This window comes from Cinclus cinclus, chromosome 3 (assembly GCF_963662255.1).
Source record: "Cinclus cinclus chromosome 3, bCinCin1.1, whole genome shotgun sequence".
Lineage (NCBI taxonomy): Eukaryota > Metazoa > Chordata > Aves > Passeriformes > Cinclidae > Cinclus > Cinclus cinclus.
Genome location: NC_085048.1, coordinates 43,702,732 through 43,727,945, shown reverse-complemented (window position 1 = coordinate 43,727,945; position 25,214 = coordinate 43,702,732). Strand labels below are relative to the sequence as shown.

The window sequence follows — 25,214 nt, the reverse complement described above, 5'->3', positions numbered from 1 at the left end:
AAAATTATTCTTGATCCGCATTTATCTGTCTGGTTCTTAATACCTCTTGTGGTGGAGAGAGATTCCTGGGTATCCCTGTGCCAGCCTGGTGTAACACCTAACTACGTGTGTGGCTGAATTCCAATGGAAACAGGAAACTACTTTTTTGCAGAGATGCTTTTCATATATTTGAAGATTGCTGCCATGTTGTAATGTAAAATAATTGTTTGTCTTGTGCAATTGTCAATAACCAGCATAGTTGTAATTGTGAGCCTAAGGAGTCTATTTTTTTTTAGATTCTCATGATAAACCTCCTTGTGGTAGTTGAGTATTTCTGTACTACTTTGATCATAAGTATTACAGTTTCTCTCAGAAGTGGTGTCATTTTCTAACACAGAGCTGAGATTCAAGAGAAGAGACAGAAAATTAGATGTCAGTCTACTGAAATAGCGGGTTAAGCCATTATGGTGCTAACTTGTAGTAAGTATTTGAAAAAAAATTAAATAGTGCATACCATAACCAAAATGGGATGTAATTGATTTTAGTAATTATTATTAATTTGTACCAGTTTATTTTTTTTAGTACCCTGTAAGTTTTTCGAGACAGACCAAAGGATTTAACCCTACATCAATTTTCCGTTTCAACATAGGAGGAAAATTTTATAAAATGTAGCAACTATTACTTTGCATTTAGTACATCATTAAGTATTGCAGCAGGAATGTATAATCCCTGAAGACTTGCCAGGAAACAAGCCTACAGTGAAATGAAGCACAAGTGCAAAGAAATACTTTTTTTTTTTTTAAAGCAATCATTATACTGCATGTTGGAAAATTCTGCCAAAACATTTTAGCACTTTTTTTCATTTTTCTGACATCTAAATACTTTCATAGCTTCTACATACGATAAGTGGGATGCCATTATGGAAACTGATTGACTTAGTAAATTATTCTTTTTCATACGTCTAACCCTTCTAGCAAAGTTAGAAAAATTGAAGTACAAGCTATAGAAATCTCTTGACAGGTGCAATGATTTAAGCATACTGTATTTATTCTTTTGTAAATGATGAATTTTCAAATCTGGCATCTGTTTTTTAGCAGTGTGAAATAACTGTGACTTTTTTCCTTCATAATGTTTTGTGTTCTTTGATGTAAAAAGTAAAAAAAATCACAGTACTGCTTTTTTTGCTGACATTTAGCAAATTGGCTAATGAAATGAGCAGCACTTTATCATGCATGGTAATGTCCATGGTAGCTATAACCTCCATAGACATGCATAGCTATTGTATAGACAAGAATTTAAATTAAAGGGCATTTTAACATAACTGAACTCACTGCTACCAGGATAATTTTATTTTGCTGTTAAATTTTTGTCTGAGTTTGTGTATGATGCATTTATCTCTCTGCTTCTCTCGGGGCTGACAATTAGATGTGAAATTCTGTAGTCGTAATGAAATGCAGAGCTATTTTATAATTGCCAAGGGTAAAATTAGCAAAGTCAATTATTTTCCCTTAGGCTTTTCCCTGTAGATATTAAAAGGCTGCAAGGTAATTGCCTTAGGTAATACTTTGATTTTTAAATAATATTAAATATAGGAATTGTTGTTAATTTGTAGTAATTTTCCTCTTCTTGCTTACTGTTACAGAATATAACTGTAGCAATGTAAACAAGAATCAAGGCTCAGGTTTTGTGGTTTTGGGGTTTTCTGTTAAACTAGTCCTCATACCTCTCATAAGTTTGCTAAAGTTATGTCAAATAATGTTTTGGGGTGGTGTTTTGGGTTTTACCGTTTTTGGTCTCTGAGGTACAAGGACTCTAGATGTCTTGAAATGTCAGTTAGAAGGCCTCCTGTAAGGTAAACTGTTGTTGTGCTATTACAAAATCATTGCAGATTTTGTTTTTTGAACACATAACAATTCAGAAGAAAGTATTTTCATTTTTTGTTTTGTGAAATCATGATACATTAATTGTGAATACAAAGGTGGTATCAACTGAAGCTTAAAATATTGAAGGGCAGATGAGTGCATATGCTACATTTTTGTAATCATAGCAAAGTTCTACATCTTTTAAGCTAATAAAAACTGTTGAAAATGAGCACTAATTTCATCAAAAACCTTTACAGTTCAAAGCAATAGATTGATCAGATCACATGTGTTAACAATTTTTTTGAACATTCATGCTATATAAACTACCCTTTTGGAAGGTGGCTCTTCTTGGCCTGCTGATTGCAGTGATAAATTATGCTTGTTGATAGAAAATTATATGGATAAAACCTTACTTCAGAACTGTATCCTGTAGCAGATTGTTTATTGCTAATCCATGGATTTTAGAACAGAATTGAGCCTAAAGATGAATTGGTTTGGGATCTCTTAGTAGTTGTTATATTAGCAGTGGAATGGTGAACCTTTGGCAAGGAAGGGCATGTTTGTGTTTTGCTACCTAACTAAGAGCGTAGTAATGTGTGGTAACGTGCTGACTTATTGGCTTGGGGTGTGTTTATATGGGATGACAGGGTTATTTTGATAGGTTTTCTGATTTTGAGGCTGCAATGCTCCAATACTAGGATCGTGATAAGATATATGCAATATATATGTCATTATAAGCCTGTAGGTGTGGGAGTGATGGAAAAGTAAATTATGTTTGCCTAACAAAACAGGGTACCTCCCAGCTATCCCGTGGGATATGTGACCATAAGCAGTTTTAAATAAGTGTGCTAATATATTATTAAGAAGTGTAAAACAGTCTGTTTAACGGTGGTTCTTTGTTACCATCTGAAGACAGCATGTCTTTAAGATTTGTTATTTTGCTTTGCCTAGCCAAGGATGTGGGGATGAAACTGTTAAAAGCAAATCTGTTGAATGAAAGTTATTCTTTGTCTCTGGTAGTAAAAAATGTTATTTTTGTCTTTGATTTCTGCCTAAGTAACCTGCCCTTCCTATAATGTTTTTAGGCTGGCATTCAGATGGAAACATAGCAAAAGTAACAAACATACTTGGCATTTTTGTCACCTGTTGTGTCTATGTGGGTTATGGGCATTTACCACAAATGATGTGTGGATACAAACCATGATATTGTCAAATAATGTGCTTTTTCAGTGTTTATAACAGAAAAGTAGGGAGAAATCTGTCACAGCATTAAAGCTGGTGCTTCCTTGAATATCTAAATAATCAGTTGTCTTATGAAACTATAGAGGAGGTGCTTAAAAGACAATTCAAACCAGTTTTGATGCTTTTACACTCTAAAGAGAGTGATGCATAGAACCTCAGACGGCTGAAATAGAGCACTTTAGTGCAATGCTTAGAAAATGATAAAAAATCTGCAAATGCATTTCTTGCAACTTCATAAACTGATAAGAAGGCATCCCTTTGTATTTAAAGAAAGAAAACCCACAAACCAGCCAAAGAAACAAAACAAAACCACCAAAACCCAACATATAAAAAACAGAAAATGAACCTCCCCGAAGAAGAAAAAGCCTATTCCAAAAACCCGAAGTACGTGTTACAGTAGTGTTCCCTGTAATTTTTACTGAAATCTTAAGAATTTACTCAGTTTTTCCCACTATAATTCAGTAAATTCTTCTTCAAATTATTAGGCTCTTCACAGAAGCACTTCAAAATATACAGGCTGAAAGCTTGGAATTGAGTTTAAGAATCTTGTCTGTCAATGCAGAGCTCTGCCACAAGACCACATTGTAGAGCATTGTTTTATTAAGCATTATTTTTTCATAAATAAACAGTAGCACAGATGTAGTACTTATAATAGTAGATCCATTTCCTTCTGTTAAGTGTATGTATTCCTAAAGGCATAAGTGTGTTGTTTATAAATAAACCATGTGTTTACATAAACATCAATAAGTTACTCATTTAAGTATTCCTATGTCTTCCTGTTGCAGCCACCTGAAGGTGTCCTGCACTTCAAATAAGAACTGTTTATCATGAACTGTGGTTTCTCATTCTGTAGCATCAGTTGTGGTCCTATAGGGAAGGCTCAGTTTGGAACTTAAGTGTCTTGGTTCCTTGGTGTCCAGTGAAGGATACAGAGAATATCCTCTTTCTGAAATTACACCGGTTGCTCTTTTGATGTAAATTGACATTTTTGAGCATTGACAAACAAGCCAGGTAGAATCTGCACTTTTAATTTTCACATGTCATTTAACAAAGTTGTTAGTTGTATCAGACTTCTTCTTTCCCTGAACAATTTCAAGAGAACATAAACATATAATAAAGACCCATCACAAATCTGCCAAGGAATACCCTTTTTTAATGGAAACTAAATGTTAATAGTTGCCAGTGTAAAGGCAACCATTAGCAGCTACTGATTTATAATAGATTCAAATTACCATCCCTCAGAACAGTGGCTCATTTTGTTAGAGGTAAGTCGAAGGTCCTCCTTCATAAATGTAGTTGAGATGAATTATTTTCAGAGCAATGAAAATTATCTTGAAAGAGATTCTTCTTTGTTATCTCTGGTGGAAGATATGAACCGTAAATATCTGCTAAGTATATTTACAGCATATATTTTTATTATATTTTACATAAAATAAACAGACACCTTTATAATCTCAATTTTCCTACTGGGGATTATTGATCAAAGAGGGCAGGGTGAAAAAATCATGGAGAAACACTGAGAACCAGAAGGAATGTGTTTGCTCTCCCAGTTACAGTGTTCATATAGATGACTGAAGCTGGTGATAAAACCATTTTTGAATCTTTCATATATTTTTAATTGTTTTTAATGCTTTGTCTTTGCTAACATATCAACTTTCTTTTTCTTCCCTAGTACAAGCTGCTGTTGGAGATGAGTATCTTTAAAATGATCAGCTTACAGAGCAGCTAGATTACAGGAATTTGGTGAGAACCAGAGATCAGATTTTATCAAATTAGATTAAGAGACAGTTTATAAAGTTTGAAAATGTTGTCTTCCTGAGGGGGAAAAAAAGAAAAAAAAAAAACCTTCAAATTTTTATGTAGAGAGCTGATTAAAGAGTTTTTCTGAAGCACTTCATCATGTCTGTCTTGGTGTACCTTCCCCTGAGGCACTATTTGATGACGATGTACTGGACAAGGTAGGGAGTGGGATAGTATCTACATTGAGTATTTTTGTTTTAGTTTAGTATTTTAGAGTGCCACATGGGTATGTCTCAAAACCAGACACTACTGAAAAATACAGATGAGTTTAAAAAGCTCTGATTTATGGAAAAGTATGCTCAAGAAAGACTGCTTTGTCTGGTTACTGGGGGAGAAGAAAACCAAGAAAGAATTCTAATGTTTTTGAACTTTCAAACTAATGGGAGATGACACACAGGGCAACATAACCAACATGACTGAGTTATTACATAATAAAGCTCTTCCTTAGGCAACCCTAAATAAGCAGTTCTGTATCTTAACATAATGAGATACATACTGAATATTATTATACAACTTAGCATAGCTCTTATTGGAGAATGCAAACACACTCTAAAGTACTGGGAAATACATAATAATTGATAATTATGTATGAATCATAATGAAGAAAAGTGTTATTTATTACAATTATTATATTTATATGGCACCAAAATGTACTAATTTACATTAGCCTTTGAGAAATAAAATTAGATTTCATTTACTGTAAAGTAAAAGATAAAAGAGATGGTAATTGAAACAAACTTACATTGATTTAATGGACATGTATGGCTTTTTCTTCCAAATGTTCTCAAACATTGGATTTTTAATAAGTTTTATTTACTGAAGTTTTATTGACAATCCTGTGAAATTCCTTTGGTAGGAATAAGGCAATTTTTGTCATAGTTGGTAAATATTGAAGCATTAGTGGGGAAAAAAATCGTACCTGTTAGAGATAAAAGGTTCAAATCCATTGGACTCAGTACCTGGTAATCAAATTTTTCCCACACTACTGCTGTAAAACTTTTGTCTAGCATTTCTTCTGTCATTAGAGGCAACAGCTTTTATGGTATTGATGATGACTATGAAACTGTAGAACGATGCTAGATGATTACTGTATTGTACTCTTCCCATTGTCTCTTTTGATGCTTTTGTCTGTGGAACAGTTTCTTAGCAAGTGCATCTTTTGCCATTGTTCTCAGGAAGTAGCCCCTAAAATAACACTTGAGCAAATGAAGCATTCCATTTTCTGAATATTTTGCAGGATTTTTTCCTATTTCGTTTTTGCTCTGTATAACCAGTAATATAATGGAATATTTGTGAAATGTCATTACTTTAATGGCTGTAGTTATATGTTTGAAAAGTAATCTTTTAGAGAAGTTGAATTAGAGGATTAGGTGACACAGGTTATTAACTTATTAATTCAATTAAAATTCTAAAAATTAGACTTAATTGGTAATTGTGATAATGTTAGAAACAGTCTCATTTCAATCAGTAAGAGTCCTGTTGCATTGCAATGAATGTCAGTTTTGAGATTAAAACTGTTTAACTTTGCCTTCATTCCTAATCAGTGCATTCCTCAAATAAGCTTATCCTTTACTTTAGTGGCCTTTTGTACTTGTACTGGTTTTTAAAGCTTATGCTTATGTTAAGATTTCCCAAAGTTAGACTCCACGGGGGTTAATATATGGAAAGAGTATATTTTTCTGTGATTCTTGGCCATGGCACTACTGGAAAATTTTATGTTTAGATTTCAATCTGTTTTCTGTCCTCCTACTTCTGCATGAAAAAAAAAATTCTAAAAAGAAAGAATGATTTCTGCCACTTTCCTTATGGACATCTGTGACTTACAAACAGTGCCTTGTAGCAGAATGATTGCTGCAGAACATGGGGACTGGAACTGAGATTGATAACAGAATATGTCATCATGGGTATGGTTGTTTCATCAAGTCTAGATTAAAGTCTTTCCCAAAAATACACTGCAAGAATATTTTTAAAGCATCAAGGCATGGTGCTGTTGAGACGGAGTTGTGACTTTTTGAGATGCTGCCTCAATGTTACATTGACCAAGCAACTGAAAGTCTCAGGAAGTTTTCCATTCAGTTCTGATGAATTTTCGGTGGCCTACCAAAGATCTTTACACCAATTTGCACAAAGACCATGCAATATTCTTGGCTTTGAATCATCTCACTAACAGTTTTCTTGACTTACATCCGAATTCACCTTCCCCACAGCAGCAATCAGACATGTCTTTCTGCTTCTCTGGTCTGCCCAGCAGACCGAAGTCAATGTTTACTGCTTGACTTCATGAACCAAATACCTGTCATTATTCCAGGTAAATATTGTCTTCCTTGGAGGTAAACTCCACAGCTGCTTCTAACAACTGGTTTAGTAATTCTTTTTCTTATAGAACTGCTGTTTGCCTAGTAATTAACAGAATGGTCTGGAAAATACTGATATGCCATCTGCATGGAGGAGAGAGCTTTTCAGAGATGACTAAACATAAACAAAGAAGAAGATAAAAACTAAAGAAACTGAAGAAAGGCTGAATCTGATGAAAGTCAAAGGTCATCTCAAGACAATCACTATACCTGGCAAATGAGTTCTGGTTAGCTGCGGTCTGTCCCTCTTATGTTTGCTCCCTTAATGTACAGCACTGAATTGGCAGTTGTCTAGTGGTGGACACAAATACTTCAAGAGTCAAAAATATTTACAGGCTTTGAGATGTATATGTGCATATTACGTAGGTGTACACATATGTGTGTGTGTGTGTGTGTCAATATATATAAATTTAATTGAATACTAAAGCCAAATTTTGAATGAAAGTTTTCTTCTTTTTCTAAAAAGTCAAACCCCCTCACTTTTCAGAGAAATTGCCTTTGAAATATTTAAGAAAAACATTAAAAAGTATCTGGATTTAATATTTCTCTGATGGTTAGCAAGAATATGTATCAAAGATCAATGCCAGAATATGTAGCAAATTGATATTCCAAAGAGAACAAAATTTATTCTAAGAAATTTAAGCAATGAAAACTTTTTGGATATGTGATGTTTTATTCTGCATGAGATGCATACCGTGGGAAAGGGCTCTCAAGAGCCAGCAGTTTTGCTACTTCGTTCACCACTAAATTACAATAGGTATTGGCACTGCCTGCATTTCTTAAACAGATGTTTGCTTATAGGTGGCTTGGGGGCCTGTGGAGATCCCAGGAAGCCACCAAACTTCCCAGAGAGAGGGCCCTGATAGGGACAGCCTTCTAAGGGTGTCTTCTGGTAGGTCTCCTGCCTGCTGGATTAACCTCAGCAAGCTGCAGCCTATGGCTGCAAGTTATCAGCTCTGATCAGTGATTTCAGCTCCGTGGTTTCAGCTCTGTTTGCGAGGCTATCCCAGGCCAACAGAGAGACAGAAGCGTTGTAGGGCAATTCCACAGAGATTCCTTTATTAACCAGCAGCTCTGTGAAGGGGACCAGGGACGACAGCTCCCCCTGAAGAACTGAGGGGAAAACTGGGGTTTTTATGGGGGAAAGCAAGGGTGGTACCAAGAGGGAAAGACCAGTGGGTTACGAAGGATTACCATGGGTACTAAAGTATGTTGGGATGACAGAAACCTTTGGGATAGCTCACCATGATAAGGGAGAATGTACTCAGCATCTCTTCAGGAGAGTTGAGATCAGCTAATGACATCCCATTCAAGGGACATCCCTCCAGGGCAGGACTTCTTCGGGCAGAGCCCTGGCAGTCTCATCCGGCCTCCACATTTGTTACAGCTTTTACTTTCACAGCTGTGAATAATCATAATGGAGGAATTTGTTGCTAAATAGCTTTAACCCTTACAGAAATTATAAAATGAAAATGAATTTTTACAGAATAGGTACGTGAAATAAGAATAGCAGTGAAATTTCTTCAACAAAAGTACTGGAAGAGGTTGCACAGGGAAGTAGTTGAGTTACCATGTATGGAGTACTTTAAAAGGATTGTAAATGTGATGCTTAGAGACATGGTGTGGCAGTGGACTTGACAGTGCTGGGCAGAGATTGGACTTGATGATCTTAAAGGTATTTTCTAACCTAATGATTCTATGATTCTAAGGTGATGTTCTCCAGAAATGATATTAGCAATGTCAGCTTCATTCTCTTTAGAGCTGAAGGAGTGGAAGATCACAAGTTTTGTTTTCATGACTTTATTCAAAATCTGTTGCTTAAACATAGTAGGAGTCCTACTGAGAGTGCACAGAAGGATAAAAAGCAATCAGATCTGTACTGGGTGAAATGCTGTCCCAATATTATCTGAAACAGATCTTATTTTTGGGTGAGCATTTAACATATACTAACTTTCATCTTTGGATATGTGGGGCATTTATTACCAGAGGCAGATTTTCATGACAAAGCAGTTAATATACAGTTTTGCAGGACTGGAGGTTATAGTGGCTAATATATAGTCAGCTGTCCACCTGGAGTATGGTTTCGACAGACAATACACTTTTAAAAAGTGAAAATATATTTTTGTGATAATTTAGTTGCAATTCAAAGCTGTTAGCAGTAGCAATAATAGTCTAAGATTAGTCTGCATGGCCTTTCTTAGTCTCCCAAGAACGTAACTATTTATAATAGGGAAATCTATTCCTAGTAGAATCAGTAAACTTAACTCTTACCTAAGAGAGTATTTGTCACCAGCTCTGTAACCTTTATTGTATTATTTCAAGGATGAGAAAAGTTGTTATTGGTGCTGCAGATATAAATATGTAAAATCAGCTGTGGTCCTCCTCCAGCAGCTGCTGGTGTCACAGAATGGTTGAGATTGACAGTGATCTCTGGACATCATGTAGTCCAAAGCCACTGTTCAAGCAGGGCCAGCTAGAGACAGTTGCCCAGGATTGTGTGCAGGTAGATTTTAAATATCTCCAGAAATGGAGATTTTGCAACCCCTTTGGGCAACCCGATCCATTGTTGAATGCCCTCACAATGGACTGTTTTCCTATATCCAGATTGCATTTCGTGTTTTCATTTGTGCCTGTTGCCTCATCCTGTCAGTGGGCACTCTTCAGGAGAATTTGGCTCCCTCTTCTGCATTCCTTCCCTTCAGGTTTTTATACCTATTGCACTTTAGGAGAGGCTAAAAAAGATGTGCCATGTAAATAGGGCAATAGATTATGTATCTTCCCCTTTCTTTTCACTGCTGTAAAACTTGTCTTTAAAATGAACATTTCCATGGTAAAACTTCTTGTAAAAGTGCCTTAGCATCTGGAGTGGTTTCAGTTTAATGATATAGTAAAATGCATAAAATTTTAGCAGTAATATAAATTAGTTAATTGTATTTTTAATCAAAATGCTGATGTATTTGACTTCTTGTTGGCTAGCAAGAATATTTCTGGATGGACTGTAATTGCTTGCTAATATTTAGTGTTTTGAAATTCAACAGCATTTCATTTGGAGTCTAGAATCTGATTGCTGCTACCCCTGGTAGAGGAGGTTGTTGATTTGTTAGTCTAACAAACATCTGCAGCTTCGTTAAGTTGATTCCATCTGTCAGATGCTAAATGGTCTTCTGATTCACATTTGTTCAGGTACAGACTGTTCAAAATAGTAAATGCTATTAGCAGGTATAGTTTGTGTTATTCACTTTAATCCTCAATTCATTTCTGAACATATCCCAGTTTAATGGTTGTCTGCAGCAGCGTGACTGGGGGAAGTGTTTTATAACCATGCTCTGCTGTGTCACTTATGGATGGGGAGGGCTTTACTTTATATCTACAGAACCCTGGAGTCATGATACCTTCTTTGTTCACTGTTTTATATAGAAGAAAGTTCTAATGAAATTGCCCATCCAAAAGGGTCAAGCTAAAGCAATCAGGTATTTCTCTGACTTGGGTCATTCAGTAACACTTGTTGAGTACTTTAGTGCAAAGATCTGCTGCCATGGATCTCCAAAGGTATTAAGAAACTGTAAGTATCATGTGGAAGTAGACAAGGAAAATTATATTTCTTCTGTTGGTTGTGTTGTTCTTATGGAAAATTACGGAATTATGCACTAAAAGTGTCTACACTGATGAAATCCAGTTCTGTAGATAGTGCTGCATCAGCATAAAAAGGCTAACTTAAAACTGGTGAAAATCCCTAAGGCAGACTGGCCTTAAGATAGATATTTAACAGTATTAGCAATTTTCAAATTGACGGCTGCTGATTATATTTTATGTCTTAGAAACACCTTTTTTAAAGTAGTGGGATTGAGTTATGTGTTTATACTGTATTGTTACATTGTAGTTTGCTGCTAATTCATCATTAACAGAATGAAGAAAACCGTAACTGTGTTTCCCAAAACTACTTGAAGCATGCTAGAAAGGCAAATTACTGTCCTTCCTGTGCATTTACTACAAAGAGAGAGCCAGATCCAAAAAACAGTGAAGCTCAAGATGATTTCAAACAATAAATCCAATAAGACACAATAAACATTGGATGAAAAATAACATTCTGTAGGCTGGCACACTTGGTTACCTGTATGACTAATGGTGTTTGAGGAGATTACCAGGAAGGAAAATTGAATTTCACTGTTCTTGGAACTCCTTACAGTTTTTGCTCCCCCCCCTCCCCTTTTTTTTTTGTTAGGCATTATTGAACAATCAAAATCCAAAATCAGCTCTTTGCTGGGTTTTGTCTTTAGCTTCCTAGTGTTGCAATGTTGCTGAGTCAAATGCAGGAGAATATTTTAAGGGCTTTCTGTGGAATTTTTGAGTGTTGGAGTATTTCCCAAATCAGTGCAATTCTGGGGAGGGAAGTGCAAGCTGAAGGAATTTTTACCTGTATATTTAATGGTTCCTGATCATCTAATTTTCTTCTTTATTTGTGTGGAGAAGTCCTGCTACGTTTTCAAATCTACACATCAGCATCAAGGATTAGGGTTTGTCATAGCAGATGTGTGAGAAAAGGCTATTGTTTCAACATAAGGATGGAAGGAATTACTTGTGATCCTTCTCTTATTTGGCAAAGCTAAGGAAGTTTGTCAAATAGAAATTGTGAGGGATGAAGAACAAAGATATACCCATTGCTGTGTTCTTCCTGGTGCTGTTTCCTGTGTTCCCACAAGAGCTTCATCCTTTCTATGATGTTTCTGTTGGAAATAGCCAATAGAGTCTAGAGAGGCACCACATGGCTACTCTGAAACAGAGTGGTCTGTGTAATCAATTCCATTTCAGCTATTGAATTTAAAATAAAATGACCATTCTTTTAATGGAGCTCAGATTCATTCCTTTTGTAAACTAGAAGGAAAAGCAGGAAAAAAACTGTAAGAAGTCTTATGTTGCAGTAAACTTCAAGCAAAGTATTTTGTAGGCAATGAAGAGAGCAAAGTGCTTGAGTTGCTGAATTGATGTTGTATACCAATTGTTGTTTCATACCAATGTTGTATTTTCATCCGGGTTGTTTAAAAACTTTGTGAAGAATGAGTGGGGCTTGGGATCCATTCTCTTTACTGTGCTTGATAGAGTCTGAATCATGTCTTTTAACTCTGGAGAAAGTATTCTACCAAAATGTCTTCTATTCTGTGATTTCCCTGCATTCCTTCTAGCACAGAGTTTGACTTCCATTAAAATACACTTCTTTTTATGTAGACAGAGTTGAATCTTCCATGACAGTCAACTGCAGTCATGAACTGGGCTGCTGTACCTGCAACAGTGAACATGTAGCCCATTTCCATGACACCATGTATGATGGTTTGGGAATTCTCAACTCTTACAGATAAGTCTTCAGGAAACTGTATGAAATTCTGTTTTCAGGAAAATTAAGGAGGACATTAATTAAGTAATTGGTTGGATGTCCTGAGTAATTTTCTGAACTAAGTGAATTACCAACATTTTTACTCATGTCTTCAAATAATATATAGAAATTTTGAGCTTGAATAATTAGACTCAAAGTAAATTTAAATAAACTGGAAGAGCTAAAGCTGTGCCTTTTTGATAAACAAGTTACTACACCAGAAAAGGGTAAATTAAGTTTCACCAAATATGATCTTTAATCCTCCAGAACTCTTCTGGGATTAAAACACAGCACAGTCTTCTGGGCTATTTCATATTTGAATGAATTGGAGAGGTCAGACCATGTGTTCTACCTTGCTGTGGAATGAGCAATGTTGGTTATGATGGTGATGTCCAAAATTTACATCATGTTATACACTTAGTCTGCCTAAATAGTAGAAGAGATTTTTTTAACAATCCCATCTCTTTTCCCTGTATTCATCCTTAACTGATGGCCTTTGTGTTTACTTTTTAACAGCAGAAGAGATCACATTCCTACAAAAAGTGTTGAAGTAATACCTCCTTAGGAAAAAAAGAGTAGACACTGGCAGAACTACTTCAAAACATGTTTAAAGGGTGTGAAATTACATGCATGTGTATTTGTCACCTGCAAGTAATGGGTCATCCCCTGGGCCATACCCAGTCATGAGGATGCTGGAGGGGCAGAAAACAGCACTTTGGAAGATGCTGATGCAGAGTTGGAAATTAAAATTAGAGTGGAAGTTTGTTTTCTCTCAATGTGTGGTTACTCCTGCTCACCCTGAGTACCCATGAGAAACCATGCTTCTCAAAGACATGTTGAAGAGTGGAAAACAGTGGGAGGAGAGGTTGTGAATAGGCTGCCACTGGTCTCTTTTGAGATGCTGTTTTCAAGCACTAATTCTGGCAATCCTTTCTTCTCTTTCCTCATCTCTGAACCTTCTTAAAATGGAGCTCAACTGTCAAATGAGAAGAGAAGCAGTTAAGAGCACTTCATTTTTCATCTAACTTTCTTTTTCCTCAGACTTGCATCTCAGAAATGTCAGCACCGGTCAGGCAGAGAGGCAGCAATGAGAATGAAGACAGCTCGGATCCTGTTTTCTGCTCTTACACTGGCATACTGCATGATTTTCTGGAAAATCAGTTAATTGTTGGCATTTTCCCCTTATATAAAACAGTAGGGAATAAATTTAACAGGAGATGTTGATTGCTTTCGAATTTTCTGATGAAAAGTACTACATAAGAGCTAGACAGTGTATCATTTCATGAATACCACTGAATCTGTAATAGTTTTACTTCCTCTGTCGTTTTGGGATGCAGAGGAAAATTGCCTGGTTTCCTCGTTTCTCATTTCTTTCCCCAGTGTTCAGGACCCCAGGCCACTGATGTTAAGCAGGAGATGCTTTTCATAGATCAAATTAAGGGTTGGTGAGGTAACAGAGCCTCCTGCAAGCATCCTCCTGTGCTCTTGAAACTGGAATTTCATTCTTGGTAGTGATATGTATAGCCTTACATTTACCTTAAAAGTATTATTTTTATATATTTATTTGGAAAGAAGTGGGGTGACATTAATATTAAATTCTCACTAACATATAGTGCTCAATATGTCACCAAATGGTATTTTAAAAAATATTCTTCTAAATAGTTGGTGTGTAAGTCTCCTAAGATATTTTATAAACTCTAATAGGAAGAGGTACAATTGTTCACAAATGTTTCACCAAGCTTGTTTTAAGTCAGTTAAAATTGCCTTTGAGAGTAGAGTTGCACTAAAAAGAGGGAGGAGAGATGGAAAAAAGAAACCCCAAAACAGGGTCCTGCTCAGTCTCGAGTTTCAGGCAAGAGAGGAAAAGGTCTAGTTATCCAGAGCCAGCTGCATTGTTAAAAGTTCATACTATCACTTTGACATTTAGAGTAGGACTCTGTGTCTTTGTAAATTCCTCTTCATATTACCAATGTAGGTCTCTGAGCTCAGACCATTTCACAAACCATAACATTTTTGAGTGAGTGATTGATCTGTATTATGTGTCCTAGCCATCAGAAGAATCTTGGGATGTTGCTTGTATAAACTGTAATACAATCTGATCCTGGGCATTTAGTTACAGACTTTCATAGACCTATTGGCGATACTCAGTCCTCCTGGATTTGGGAATAAGGCTTATCTGATACCTTAAAAAAAAAGGGGGGGGGGTGGGTTGTTGTTTAAAAAAAAAAGGAGCCCCTCATATTCTCTGTTCTCCCCTTAAATAACTCAACACATCTGGTAACACTGTAGGATCATTGTCCTTTCAGTTCCTTCAAAGCTTGTATTGCTACAATATTTCTTCGGTCTCTAGTTTCCTAAAGGGCAATGTGATTTCTTTTTATACAGGCTGTTTTTGTAGGTCTTGCAAATTAACCCATATGCATTGCAAGAAAAAACATGACTTTTAATCAGCACCATTTCTAAAGTTAGCACTTGCTGTGTGTATATGAATATGTATATGAACCAGTGTTTAAAAAAAAAGAAAACACAACCTTTCTGCTAGTACTCAAAACTAGCATACAAATGTGGCTTTATTATCAAATAAAGCACACCTAAATGTTAGAATGTCATTCCGTTAGGGCTTTTATCATTTGACTTCTTTTCTTCAGTTACAAGAATGATAACAATTGAAACTAAATCTTTTAATTCAATAAGAGCTACACTGAATTTTAGGAAGCAAAAAGAGGAATCAGATACAGACTCATATGCATAGGAAATTAAACATTCAAGAAATAAAAACTTTGCAAGCAAAGAGGTAGCCTTAAGGTGTGCTTATTTGAAATGCCTGTATTTAATTTTACAATAAATCTGAGTATTTTGTTCCAATTAAGACAGTTCATGTGCACAACTTCCAATTTTACGGTAGTTCCAGGGAGACCATGAACTACTTGTTTTACATTCTGGATCAAGTTCAGATTTTTAGGCTTTGCTTGAATAAAACAAAAAGCCTGAACCCTGAAGATAATACAGATTGATAAATCTGATTTAAACATTCCCGTGTTGCAGACTTTCAGTGTATGTGGTACAGCTGAGCCTCAGGCCATGCACTAAATACATCCACAGTGCATTCCCAGGGCACCCGAATACCAAATGATCACATTTGAAAGGTTACCTTTCGATGGATTCTGACTTTTCTGTATTAGCCATGAAGATTAGAATTTTAACAGCTCCCAAGGAGAGGTATTGTGAAGTATTTACTTGGCAGGAAAAAAACAAAACAAAACAAAGCCCAGATGAGGTACTGTCTCATATTCATGAACTGGGATTTATTAGTTCTGTGAATGTCCTTGTGAGAATACTCTATAGTTCACACTGTAGGAAAAACAAGTCTTGTTTTTCATTATATTAACTTAAAACTTTGATAGAAGAGTTACTGTAGTAGAGGTTTTAGTGGAGACATATCACAGAATGTATCTCAGTAAATCCTGAAGTCTTTCACTGTTAGCTTTCTGCATGTTTTATCTTTCTGGAAATCTGGCACTAGCTTTGTTAGTCAATTTGGTGATAATTAGAAATGTAAGGCTTTTTCTCCTTTTCCTTTACAGGTTGTGGAACTCATTTCGAGTGCTATTGGTGACTTAGTTCAAGGGATATATTATGAAAACTCAAAATCATCTGAGGTAAGAATTTCACTAGATCTATGTACCCAAGGCATTTGGTTGTCTGCTGTAAATACAATTACTTTCTCACCTGTTTAAAAGGAGGGAGAGGGTGGAAGAGTTGTTAATCCTAGTGGGTTTCAGTAGTAACATCGTTATGACACCTGTAAGCTCTGATTGAAGTTTCTAGAAATGCTCAAGGAGGAACTATTTTGTTTTTGTGAGTGCTTAATAAAATACTATCATGTGTCATTACCAGGAACTCTAAGCACATTTTACTACAGGCTTTCCAAATGCTTGCAGAGTTCCTAGTCAAGGTTCTGTTAGAGGTATTCATTACAATGTTCTCAACATCATTAATGTTTTCATGTCAAACCTGTTGTTTCCAAGCCCAAAGTGGTTTACAGAATGCTTCTTCCTGAACTTATAACATGTCCTTTCTTCTGTGTTTTGTCCTGGAGTGCTAGAAGTGTAGCACTGTGTTCTTCTCCATCAGAAGTCGCTGAGCACATATTTCAGAAGTCAGCATGGGCTAAGATAATAGCTGCCAGCATTTCACAACAAATAATCTTGTATTTTGTCAAAGGCAATTGTGTTATTGTTTAGCAAGAACAGTAATGAAAATTCATTAAATTAGATGTAGGTATTTTTATCTTTACTGTAATATTTAAGGAAATGTCTAGAGGCCATTCTTGAAGTAGGCTTATGCGTTGGAGTAAAAAAGTTTTTTTCATTTACTATGTCTGTGTCTTAACACATGCAATAAAAATTGCCATGGCCTCTGCAGGTTTTATCAAGTATAGCAAGTTTTCAGTCACTGATGAGCACTGTGTGTATGTGAGTATCGATATTGAAATCCACTGAGGTAGATAGATTCACTTCTAGTGGCTTTGTCTCATGTGCCTTGGAGACCTGAAACTTATGGTTCAGCAGGTGCTGTGTACTGAAATTGCAGCTCTGCTTTACTATTGCTATGTTGTCGTATGTAACAAAATTGATACCATGGTGAAATGCTGTTATCATAGGTTGCTGCTACAGTAGATGCCTGCCCTGATGCCTCTGCAGCAAGCAAACCACAATGGACAAGATGAGAGTGCCACTGAATAATAATCCTGTGTTCCGGAGGGTGCTGCTCCCTTGGACGCTCTCTGTCTCTCCTGCTCTGCAGCAGCAAAGTCATGTCACTAAAACTAACCTCACTGAGGTGTATCCCTGTCACTTTGACTGAAACTAATTAGGAAAGGAATGTTCACACTGCTGAGCTGAGTGAGAGCCTCCAGCAGGACAGCAGTAATGGCACACTCCGGATCTGCCTGGGGCCCACAGCTCCCTTGGGATGCACAGAAAGGATGGCATTCCTGGAGTGTCCTCTGGCACCTCTCAGGAGTGGATCCTGGGTGGAAGCACGGCAGGAGAGCAAGACTGGGAACTTGGTGGTGCTTCTGCACCTGCTGTGTTTAACCTGTGTATAAACTGACCTCAGCCTTTGGTGTTGCTCCCAAGGACTGTGCTCAGGGTTATATGTTAAAATAGATGACATCTTTGAAATTTTTTGCCAAGAACAGTTGAAATGTTGTTTTCCATATTCCAACAGGTTTCTAAATACAAGTAGATTGAAGGTATATTTAGAAAACACTCATCCACTTTCTACTTTTTCATGTGTAGAGGTAAAGCTCTACAGGTTCAACTCAGCAGTGAAACTGCATTTTATTGAAACCATGGCCTCTCTCTAAATGAGAAATCTTGTGGACTCATTTGGGTTCCTGCCACTGCAGTAGATCTTAATCTTTTCTTTTGTAGTCATTTTTTTCGATTTTCTGTTGCATTACTGAAGCCCTCCACATGTGTGGATTGCAAGGGGAAGTGTGAGATAAACTAAGTGCAGCTGCATGACATTTTACCCTGCCCTGGCCCAGTTACAAATAGCAAAGACTTATTTTGTTTCAGTGACTATTTCTGTCTAAGGAGAGCTGAAAGTACACTGTACCCTTCCTAAGGGGAACCCAGTTAACTCAAAACATAATTAGTGGGGTGGTGTAATAGAGACACTTACATGACAGTGTCTGAAGTTCAGCCTTTATAATGGGTAGTGTGTGGGGTCTCATGAGACCTGCAACAAGGTGTGGCATCTGCTTTAATTTTTTCTATCTAGTTCCATGTTGTGCTGAGACATATCCCTGCTGCTCTCCTCGCACTGTTCTGCCAAGGCAGTGTCCCATTCATGTCCTGAACATCTCTTTAGCAAAGACTGGCAAACAGACTAGTTCAGTTGTTGGTCTGTCTTATTTGTGTCCTTTGTGCATCTTTTCTCCTTCCCTCATTGCAATTTGATTGAAACAAAATTGTGAACTACATTTCCCAAAGGTAAAACAAATACTTTAATCCGTTCCACAACTAAATCTCAAATGTCAAACTTATTTTTCTTTTTAGGAATAGGGCATAGGAATGCTAGTAATGGCATTTTCATTGCTGGGAATGTCTTAAATTTGGAAAAGCAGAAGGATATCTTCTCACCTTGTTTTTTTGTTTTTGTTTTTTTTTTCCTGAGGCAAGAAAACTGTACTTCATATGTTAAATATGTTAAATGTTAATGCAGTTGTTTTGAAGTTCTTTAGTACCATAAAATAAACTAACTTAGCACCAAGTTGTTTTGAACTCCGCTGAATGTCTACCTGAAAGGTAGACAAAAATACAAAAATATCTCTGCAAAGTTAACCTTTCTTCTCTGAGGCTGTAAATTCATGTTTACAAAAAAAAAGTTTCAGTCTTCTTCATTTAGATAACCCAGAAGGAAAGTGCAAAGAATCATTTGACCTAACAAGACTGACCTGATTTACTCCTGAATACATATAATGGATATAATTATTTGACAGCTCCATTATCACTTTTTTAACTCTGCACAGCCACGTGCAATCCTACAGCTGTCCCATTTTAGTACATTCTGTTTGATCATTCTTTGTCTTTTCTGCATAGGTAAGTCATGAGATCCATGTGAAACAAGGAAAGAAAAAACTAATATTTAACTTTTCATCATTATTTGAAGTGACAATCTAAACTATGAAGTGTAGGCTTTGACACAGCCTGAAGGTTAAGGCTTGTCACTCATGTTCAAAGTAACAAACAGCTGCTGTGGTTTAACATATTGCATTAGCAATATTAAACTTATATATTGGACTATAACCTGAAGCTGAAAGGGGTGATACAATAAACCATTGCAGTTTTCTTTGCTACATCCCCTCTCAGCCCAAAATTCTGCAAGTGAAGGACATTCTTCTCAGTTCCCATTTGCCTTCCCGAAATCTAGGTCTAATTTAGCAGCAAAAAAATTGCCTTAGTGAGTGCAAAGAAAATTGTGTAGTGTAGCCTTCAATTGTGATCATGGTTATCTGTTTTTAACAGAAAAATCCCATTGCTCTGAGTCTCTGTTTTTAACTTTTAGGAGGCTGAAAGCTTCTAAAATATTAGCTAACTTGGAGAATACTGCCATATTTATAAACCCTCTCCGTTTTAATACACCAGATCATTTAACAAATAGGGAGGTTACATTAATATTCCTGTTAATTCACTGAACAGGGATAAGAGATACAAGGAAGCTCAAGGTCAAACAGCAGAATCAAGACAGGGACTTCAATGTGTTGGCTCTTGTGCTTAACCTTCCAGAATGCTCTTGTAATCTTAAAGCACAAGGGACTTTGGGGGGGAATAACTTAGTTGGGGTTTGGTGGTATTTTCTTGTCTTCAAAATATCTCGCTGATGATAAATGTGCGTTAGCAAAGCTCATTGTAGTGTCAAAATGGGGCTATTATGTAAGACAGGACCATTCCAAACATGTTCCACTAATGGCTAGAAGAGCTGTTAGAAATTTTTTATGCAATTTTGTGGAACAAAATGTATGTAAAATGTATGTAAAACAAGTCTAAAAAATAAAAGCATTAGTAGCAAGTACTCATTGTATCAGTGAACTAATAGGTATGTATTTTAGACCACTGTAGGGTTTTTTAATGAAAATTAGTTTATTTTCCGGGAAAGGATGGGCTACATGCAGTGAGTTGTGCCAGTACTTCTTTGATATTTGGTCCCTGGCCCTGCTTTGAGGAGTAGTATTTTGGAATACTGTACATGTCCATCAACTGGTCTGCTATGAGTCTGTGTTATAACTAAGGAACTTGTTTATAATTTTCCTGTAGGAGGTAAATCAAATATATTTTGAGTCATGTAAACCACCTTTTAGCAGGGCAGCAGAGCCAGAGCTTTCATTTTTTTCAAACAAATGTTTTTGTTGCAAGACAAAAGAAAAGCATAAAATATGGAATTTGAGTAAAGAGCATCTGTGGAAAGAGGAGGAAAATGTGCTGGGGATAAAAAGAGCATATCTAGAAAGAAGGCCAATGCTATTTATTTACTGCTTTTGTTCTTTTAAATACTAAGATTTTCCAGAGAGATTTAAAAATAACAGATGTGAAGAGATATTTATCTTTATGATAAGTCTACAAACTTTTCTTTTGAAACCAGGTGTTGTTTTTTTACAGTGTCATGATAAAAGTAGTCAGTAGCTTGCTTTATTGACCGATTTGCAGACACCCTTGTTCCTCCAAAAGCAGTGAAGATGGGTATTAATAGACCAATAAAACATGCCCTGTCATGTTCAGCAAGCATGAATACATCAGCTGAAAGCTTATGTGAACCATGTGTGAAATTTTTTACAGGGTCTTGCTGCTGTTAGAGTGATTAATAGTTGCCTTGGATTTTATTTATATAAAATAGAAGTTCTTGAATTACCTAATTTAAAACTTTGCATATGCAAATTATTCCTGTGTGTTTCTGTGGATTATTCGCCTATTGAGAACTGAACTAATGTTTGATATGAATGATTCAGACATTTGGATTATTTTGTGCAACAGCAGATGGTTAAGAAAGAGCTGCCATGGTATGGAAATAAATGAAGGGCTCTGTTGTGAACTGTAGCTGAAGTTTAAAGTCTATGACTTCTGCTCCTTCTTGGTTTTGCAAATGGTTTTGTGCACTTTTAAGACACGTTTTTCATTCATGTTTCCTTAATACATTTTCAGCTGAGCCTCACATAAGAATCTTCTTTGGTGAGATACATCAAATGGTGCTATTTTAGTGTTGCTTTTATACTAAGGATCCTTCGTACTGTCACTAAGAGCTGCCCTTCCTGATGGTTATGATCACATAGTTTGTCCCGCCCTTTCATTTTCTAAAAGTTTTTTTTTGTTTCCTGCGGTGACTGTTTTAAACATAGTTTAAATTATGGAAGTAGTTGAATAAAATACAACATCTCAACCAGACAATTTCTAACAAAGCAGTAACTGACCTTGCCAATAGTAAAAATGGGAGCACCCTCAGCTGTTCTTCATTTCCCATTGGAAGTTATGATCAACAGAGCTGGATTTGGGTATTTTCCTTGTGCTCTCATGCTGACATTATACAAATTGTCTCTGGAGTTGGCTGTCTGCTTCCAGTGATGGTGAGGGGTTCAGTTCTCCTCATCCACCTCATCCTCCTGCCACCCTGACAGCATCAGGGGTGCTTGTGATGTGCACCCATTTCTTGGTGACAGAATTTGTGAATGAGGTCAGTCCACAGGTATTAGTTAATCAAATATCTGAGCACTGTCAACTACAACTAGAATTCATTTGACTTTAGAGAGGTTTAGATAAGAAAGTCTTAGTAGTCTTCTGGGCCAGCTAATGTCCACTGCTGACAAAGCAAAACAAAGCTTACAAAGTAGTGAAAATTTCTCTAGAAGTAGTAGGAGCTGTCGTGGCATCAGATTTTCAAGCCTTTGCAATCTAGAACTAGTTTGGGTTTTCCCTTGATGCTTTTAAAATAGTGTTTAGATGTTGTCCTACATGCCCTTGTAAGAATGTGGTGTGGTTGGCAGAACTTTACGTATAACATGAGAGTTAATGTATAACATGAGAGAGTTTGGGAAAAATGACATTGTTGGAAAATTTTGCTGAATAAAGGATGTGTCTGCTTCTGTCTTAAGCAGCAGAAGCTTTAGGGGTATGTGGTCATAAGTTCTGTGATTAAAATTAGCTATATTCTGGCATGCAAGTTCATATGCTGAAGCACATCCATATGGACATAATGCCTTTTTACAACTGGCTTGTTTCTGTAACCCAGAGATTTACAATACTTATGTTTTTGAAATTTCAATCTTCGAATATATGTTCAGCTCTTGTGGGTTTTTTGAAGTTAGATGCTCATTTTAGGTGCTTGAAGCTTTTATATAATGTTCATGCAATGGACAGCAACTTCTTCTGCCATCATTTTCAATCCTGCTAATGAAACTCAAACTTGTTTAGGAATATAATTCTGTAACAATCATAGAATAATTTTCTTGTATACATTGAGTTAAAATGACTGTTTAAGCTTCTTCAGTTGATCTTGGATAATGTCTGCATGTCTCTTGGTGCTCAAAGGCTCCAGAAAGCAATAATTTTCAACTTATGGGTCTTCTGAAAGATTTCATTAACTTCAAAATTGTTTCGGGTTACCTTTCTAGAGTATTTTTTTCTTATTTGGATGTAAAACAAACGATTATAAAAATCACTGCCAATTTTCAGTATCATCCAACGAATTTTAGTAAATACTGTTTTTCACTGAGCAGATTGGTTGTTAAGGAAAAGATTGTGTTTCATCTTCCAACAGCTTCTGATTTTAAATTTAAAATAAATTGACCTATATTTAAATTGAAAAAAAAGAGACTTGATATATGGGAAACTACTTGAATTAAATGCTCATTTTGATATTTTGCCAGTCGTGGGAATTTGCACATGCTCTGGGCTGAGTTAAGATATTAAAACAAAAATACAGAAACAGAGGAAAGTTTAGGCTTGACTTTGTAAGTTGTCATATGCATAATAGCAAACATGTGGTTTTTCTGTTCTTCACTTTCCTTGTATAACTTAATAGTATGTCTGAAAGCAAAGGCATTTTGATACAGCTCTGTGTTACTTGGCATTGCAGAATTCTCCTACTTTTTCCATTAGTCTCAAATTATCCTCTCCCTTGTAACACAGCACTTCTGGGTGATATCCATAAGGGAGGAAAATTAGAGCTGAACGGATGGATTCTATTTCATTTGTTACTGATTTCATGACAGATAATACCTTGCTAGAAAACTGTAGGGTCACACAGATTACTTCTTGCTCATTTCTAAGTAATTTAATTGACATCACTTTGAGGGAAAAGGTTTGTTGTATAAGAGTGGTTTTTATATTACTCTTTTAAAGAATCTTTTGACTTAGTATATGTTACAGATTTAGCTGAACTGAGAAATTGCAAAATTGTTCACATTTTTGTGTTTTTAATTTATTTTCTGTAGCTTGTCATTACTGATTTTATATTTCCTAAACAAAACAGCTGTGATCTTTTCTGAATTTGGGATTTCTTTCCCCCCCCCTCCTTAGAGAGTACCTAAAGGCATGACAGTATGTGAGACAGATTAAAGTAATGTCTAGCTTTGAAGACATGAGTGAATTAGTAGCATATTAACACCTTCTGATTCAAAGGAATGGCAGCTGAATTTGGATTTTGGGAGAAAGTTCTTGTTTTGTGTTAATTAAAACACTGGAAAGTAATCTAAACAAATACTTTGGATACAAAAGATTTTTGAGACAGGTTGAGCATCTCTGACCTTACAGTCAAGGTGGTAAAATTCAGTAGAGGCATAACTGAGATGCCTCTATCAGCCCTTGAGAAAGTTAATTAATCCCTGACACTTCTAAATTGCAACTTTATTTATTTTTTAATACTTTTAGTCACTCCTCACTTTTAATATGGGAGCAGAAGAGGTACAAGCCCCCTCTCACAGCCCTTCAATTTTTTCAGTGCAGTCCATAAGAATTTTCAACACCCATTATAACTAGTTTTTTCTTGACTGCAAAGGAGAAATTGTAGGGACTTCTAAAGTTTGTTTGGGATTGTTGGTTCTTGGTAACTGGGAAGGGGCTAAAGTGCAGGTGTACTCTGGGGGGAGTTTGCTTTTTGGGTTTGTTTTGTTGTTTCGGAGTTCTGGTTGAGTGTTTCTTCTTCCCAGTCCCTCGTGAGGGCTATAGTTGGCTGTTTATATTCAGTGTGATGATACAGTAATGAAAAAAAAAATATATTGAATCTGTTGACAGCTCCACATATTTTGTATAGTACTTCTTGGGAAGAAAATGGAAAAAGTTTTTTTTTTTAAACTGCTAATATATTTATTCTGATACTTTCCTCTATTCATCCCTAAACTAATTTATTTGCTACCCAAAGTTTTGTTTGGTTTTTTACTGATCACACATTAGTCACCCATGCCACACTATTAATTACAGTGAGCTGACGTGCAGTTTTGGTGTTTTCATGTTAGCCTTTGTTTCATTTTCAGGAGAACTGCCTCACAGATGATATTGGCATATCTAGGTGGAAGGAGCAGGTTTTCCTGTCACACAGTGCCTTGCTGGCAAAGAGCTGCCAAGCTGCAATGGAGCTAGCAAAGCACAGCGCTGAGATCCAGGACATGGCATTCCAGTATGGGAAGCATATGTCTATGAGTCATAAGGTACACCTTTTCCTTTTGTTCTGGGAGCTTAAATATAGAAGGAAAGGCTTGCAAGATGTGTTGCTCATGAGCTCTGTCGTATTCTGCATGACTTATGCTGCAGACTTTAGCCAGCAGGTGAGCGTTGAGAAATGTGACTGCTGTATGGAGTGAGATGTTTGCAGAAATTGTTGGTATGAACAGCACTTGTGAACTACCAAAATCACACTCCTAGCAATGGAGCTCATTACATTAAAGGCTCTGTTAACTTTGTTCTAGCACATCTTTCTGCAGCAGCTTAAAACTTTACCTTCTCTGCTCCTACATTATTCCTAAACCCACTGTCCCATTAACAGGAGTTGCAGGAGGAAACATGTCATAGGATATGTTTAATTGGAAGGGATCCACAAGGATCATCCAGTCCA

General features: G+C 36.4%; 1 protein-coding gene across 1 annotated transcript in view; it reads left to right on the top strand.

The window, feature by feature from the left end:
* PDSS2 (decaprenyl diphosphate synthase subunit 2) overlaps positions 1–25,214 on the top strand; it is a 110,002-nt gene that overhangs the window by 70,047 nt on the left and 14,741 nt on the right. Inside the window, exons 4-5 of the mRNA XM_062488715.1 lie at positions 16,190–16,264; positions 24,640–24,810. Of these exons, the coding sequence (XP_062344699.1) occupies positions 16,190–16,264; positions 24,640–24,810 (246 nt within the window). The remainder of the gene's footprint in view (positions 1–16,189; positions 16,265–24,639; positions 24,811–25,214) is intronic.